General features: G+C 44.1%; 2 protein-coding genes across 2 annotated transcripts, besides 2 other annotated features; both read right to left on the bottom strand.

The window, feature by feature from the left end:
- Positions 1–5: 5 nt before the first annotated feature.
- Positions 6–1,286, bottom strand: Tco025E_10033 (uncharacterized protein; the record flags this gene model as incomplete). Its single annotated transcript, XM_029376825.1, has 1 exon — positions 6–1,286. The coding sequence occupies one exon, from the start codon at positions 1,284–1,286 to the stop codon at positions 6–8; it is 1,281 nt and encodes a 426-aa protein (XP_029223047.1).
- An 89-nt stretch (positions 1,287–1,375) lies between these two features.
- Positions 1,376–1,415: a microsatellite.
- A 75-nt stretch (positions 1,416–1,490) lies between these two features.
- Positions 1,491–1,515: a microsatellite.
- Positions 1,516–1,600: 85 nt separating this feature from the next.
- Positions 1,601–2,386, bottom strand: Tco025E_10034 (putative p22 protein precursor; the record flags this gene model as incomplete). Its single annotated transcript, XM_029376826.1, has 1 exon — positions 1,601–2,386. One exon carries the CDS (start codon positions 2,384–2,386, stop codon positions 1,601–1,603), a length of 786 nt encoding a protein of 261 aa, XP_029223048.1.
- Between the last annotated feature and the right edge of the window lie 33 nt (positions 2,387–2,419).

Here is a 2,419-nt window from a genome sequence, read left to right on the forward strand (position 1 = left end):
CAATGCTATAGTCGTTCCATGGTTCTTGAACCTGAAATAAACAGTCCCATGTCACCCACACGACGGAAAACAGAACCCATTTCGTTTGTGTTTGGATTCATTTTGCTTGGGTATAGTTTATTCTTAAACAATGCCCAATCAAATTCATTATCAAACGCCTTGCCATTTCCCTTAGCAAGCGCTCTTGACTGCTGTGACGGCAAATAATACCTGCTACCCCTCAACGATTCTGGAACTTCTCCACTAGAAGATAAAGATGCTTGTGCTGCACGCAATTTTCGAAGCTGCACCGCCATGCTTTTAATTTCTTCATTAGTTGAATGCAAAGCAAGTGCATCATTTATGATTCGTTCCGCCTTCTCAAAATCATCTTGATATGCGACAGCAGCAGCCCATGCTGCGTAACCCCTAGCACCTGCAGAGGAAAGAGATTTTGCCTTGGGTTGCAGAAGCGCCGCCTCTCTTCCATTATATTCTGCCTGCCTAAAATCACCATTCAGTAACAAGGTAATAGCCAAATTTGCATGAATAACAGCTTTTGCATCTGCGTCATGACAAAACATCAGTGCGCCAGCCAACATTGAACTTGCGTCATCGTAGTGGCCACAACTAACACAACCTTCTGAAACAGTTGTTAGCAAATGAATCAATTTCTTTTCATCAGCAGCAGTAGTATCTGGAGGGGAAGCGACAGCACCCACAAAGTTACCCAACTCCGGAACCACTGGGTCGATATGCTGTGTAGACAAGGAAGAGTTGTCTGTCTCTTCTTCAGGCAGCAATTGCTCTAGATTACTTCTAGCCAAACGGCGATGTGGTGTACTCCCTTCTTTCTCAATCAATTCCTTGTATTCAAATAGGTCATCTAAGAAACGTTCCTTTAACACTTTACTAGACACCACCGCACGAAGTCCAGTAGGAGAAATTCTAATACCAAGTTGCTTCTCAAATTTCTTCATTGGCGCTAGTAAAGGCATCACACTTGGTTGAATTGCTCTATATCCACGCGTAGACTCCTTTTCTGGACACGCCTCAGCTGCATCAAACAAATCTTTGCAAGCATTCCGGAGCTCCGCCAGTGGATCTTTCACAAAGCAACAAAGCCACTCCTCCACCTCAATCGGTACATGCTCCTGCTGGTAAGTTAACAAAAATTCCTGCAAACGAAATGGTGTTTCTCTGCCAGTTGGAAAACATCCTAGGGTCCACCAATATTTCATTGTATATGGCCCCGGCCCCCGTGGCCCGGGAAATCGGTACAAATACAATGTCGGATTCATGGTCATATGTTTTTGGTGTTTTGACCCAGGACACCATCCGCCTCTTTGATAGCTACGATAGACACGACTGTGAAAAAGCATACTGAGTGTTGTTGTTATTTATTTATGTATTTATTTTTGTGTATATTTCTGTATGTGTATGGCTTCAGAAACAAATAACTCGCATCTCCCGTTAAGAAACATAGTAAGAAGCAATAAGAAAAAAGGACAATATATATATATATATATATATGTAGTCATTTCATAACTCACCAGTCAATTCCTTGCGATTTTATTCTTACCGTTCCTTGTTTCAAGCTTCTTAGTAAAAAAAAACAGGATTATTGGGCAAATTGCCTCAGAAGTCGTAGCCAATTGATGTACTCCTCTTGCTCAAAAAAGTGTGCCTGAGCCATCATGTATTCGGCAAACCCATTGTTCACGCCCCGCTCATCGAGATAGTCCAATATTTCGTCAGAGAAGTCATCATCCAACTCACTCATCATCGGTCCACGATATCGAGCATCCCTGCAGCGTCGACAGAAAAGGTTACTCTTTTCACTACCCTTCACGGATAAACTATTCCTGTTCGCCCCGGCTGAAAGCGCGCCATAAGCATCATCCAGCTCATCCCTGTTGCTGTGAATCGCCAATGAATCCATCACCAGCTCCATGTCTATGGAAGTTAATCCAAACTCTAAAGCACCCTGAAAGCGATGCTTCTGAATGAACAATGTAAAAAACAAATATTCTTCTTCCTCGCGTTCTCCGTTGTCCATACGGTATGTTCCCTCGTATTCCTTCAGCTCCATCATTGCCAGAACATGTAGATCTTCTTTACCACAATCGCGAATCTCGACCGTTTTTCGGAGATCAAAACTGTTGCTGCCTATAACATGTTCCAGCTTCCACCCTGCCGGAACCGCAGGTTTCGGGGGCAAAAAGTCACGAAGTCCCTCCTCATTTTCCTCACGAACCGTTAGCATATGAAGTTTCCGATGACGACGAGGCAGCACCCGGCGTTTGGCCGGCTGCAGCGCTTCCTCAGTTCTCACACAAGCCTCTGAAACGTGGGAAAATAGACGTGTTAGACTCCTTGGCTGGCAATACGAGAGCAAACGACTCATACTAAAAAGGGAAGGCCCGAATCGGAAGAAAAC

This window comes from Trypanosoma conorhini, assembly GCF_003719485.1.
Source record: "Trypanosoma conorhini strain 025E chromosome Unknown Tco_14.4_contig_01424, whole genome shotgun sequence".
NCBI classification, from domain to species: Eukaryota; Euglenozoa; class Kinetoplastea; order Trypanosomatida; family Trypanosomatidae; genus Trypanosoma; species Trypanosoma conorhini.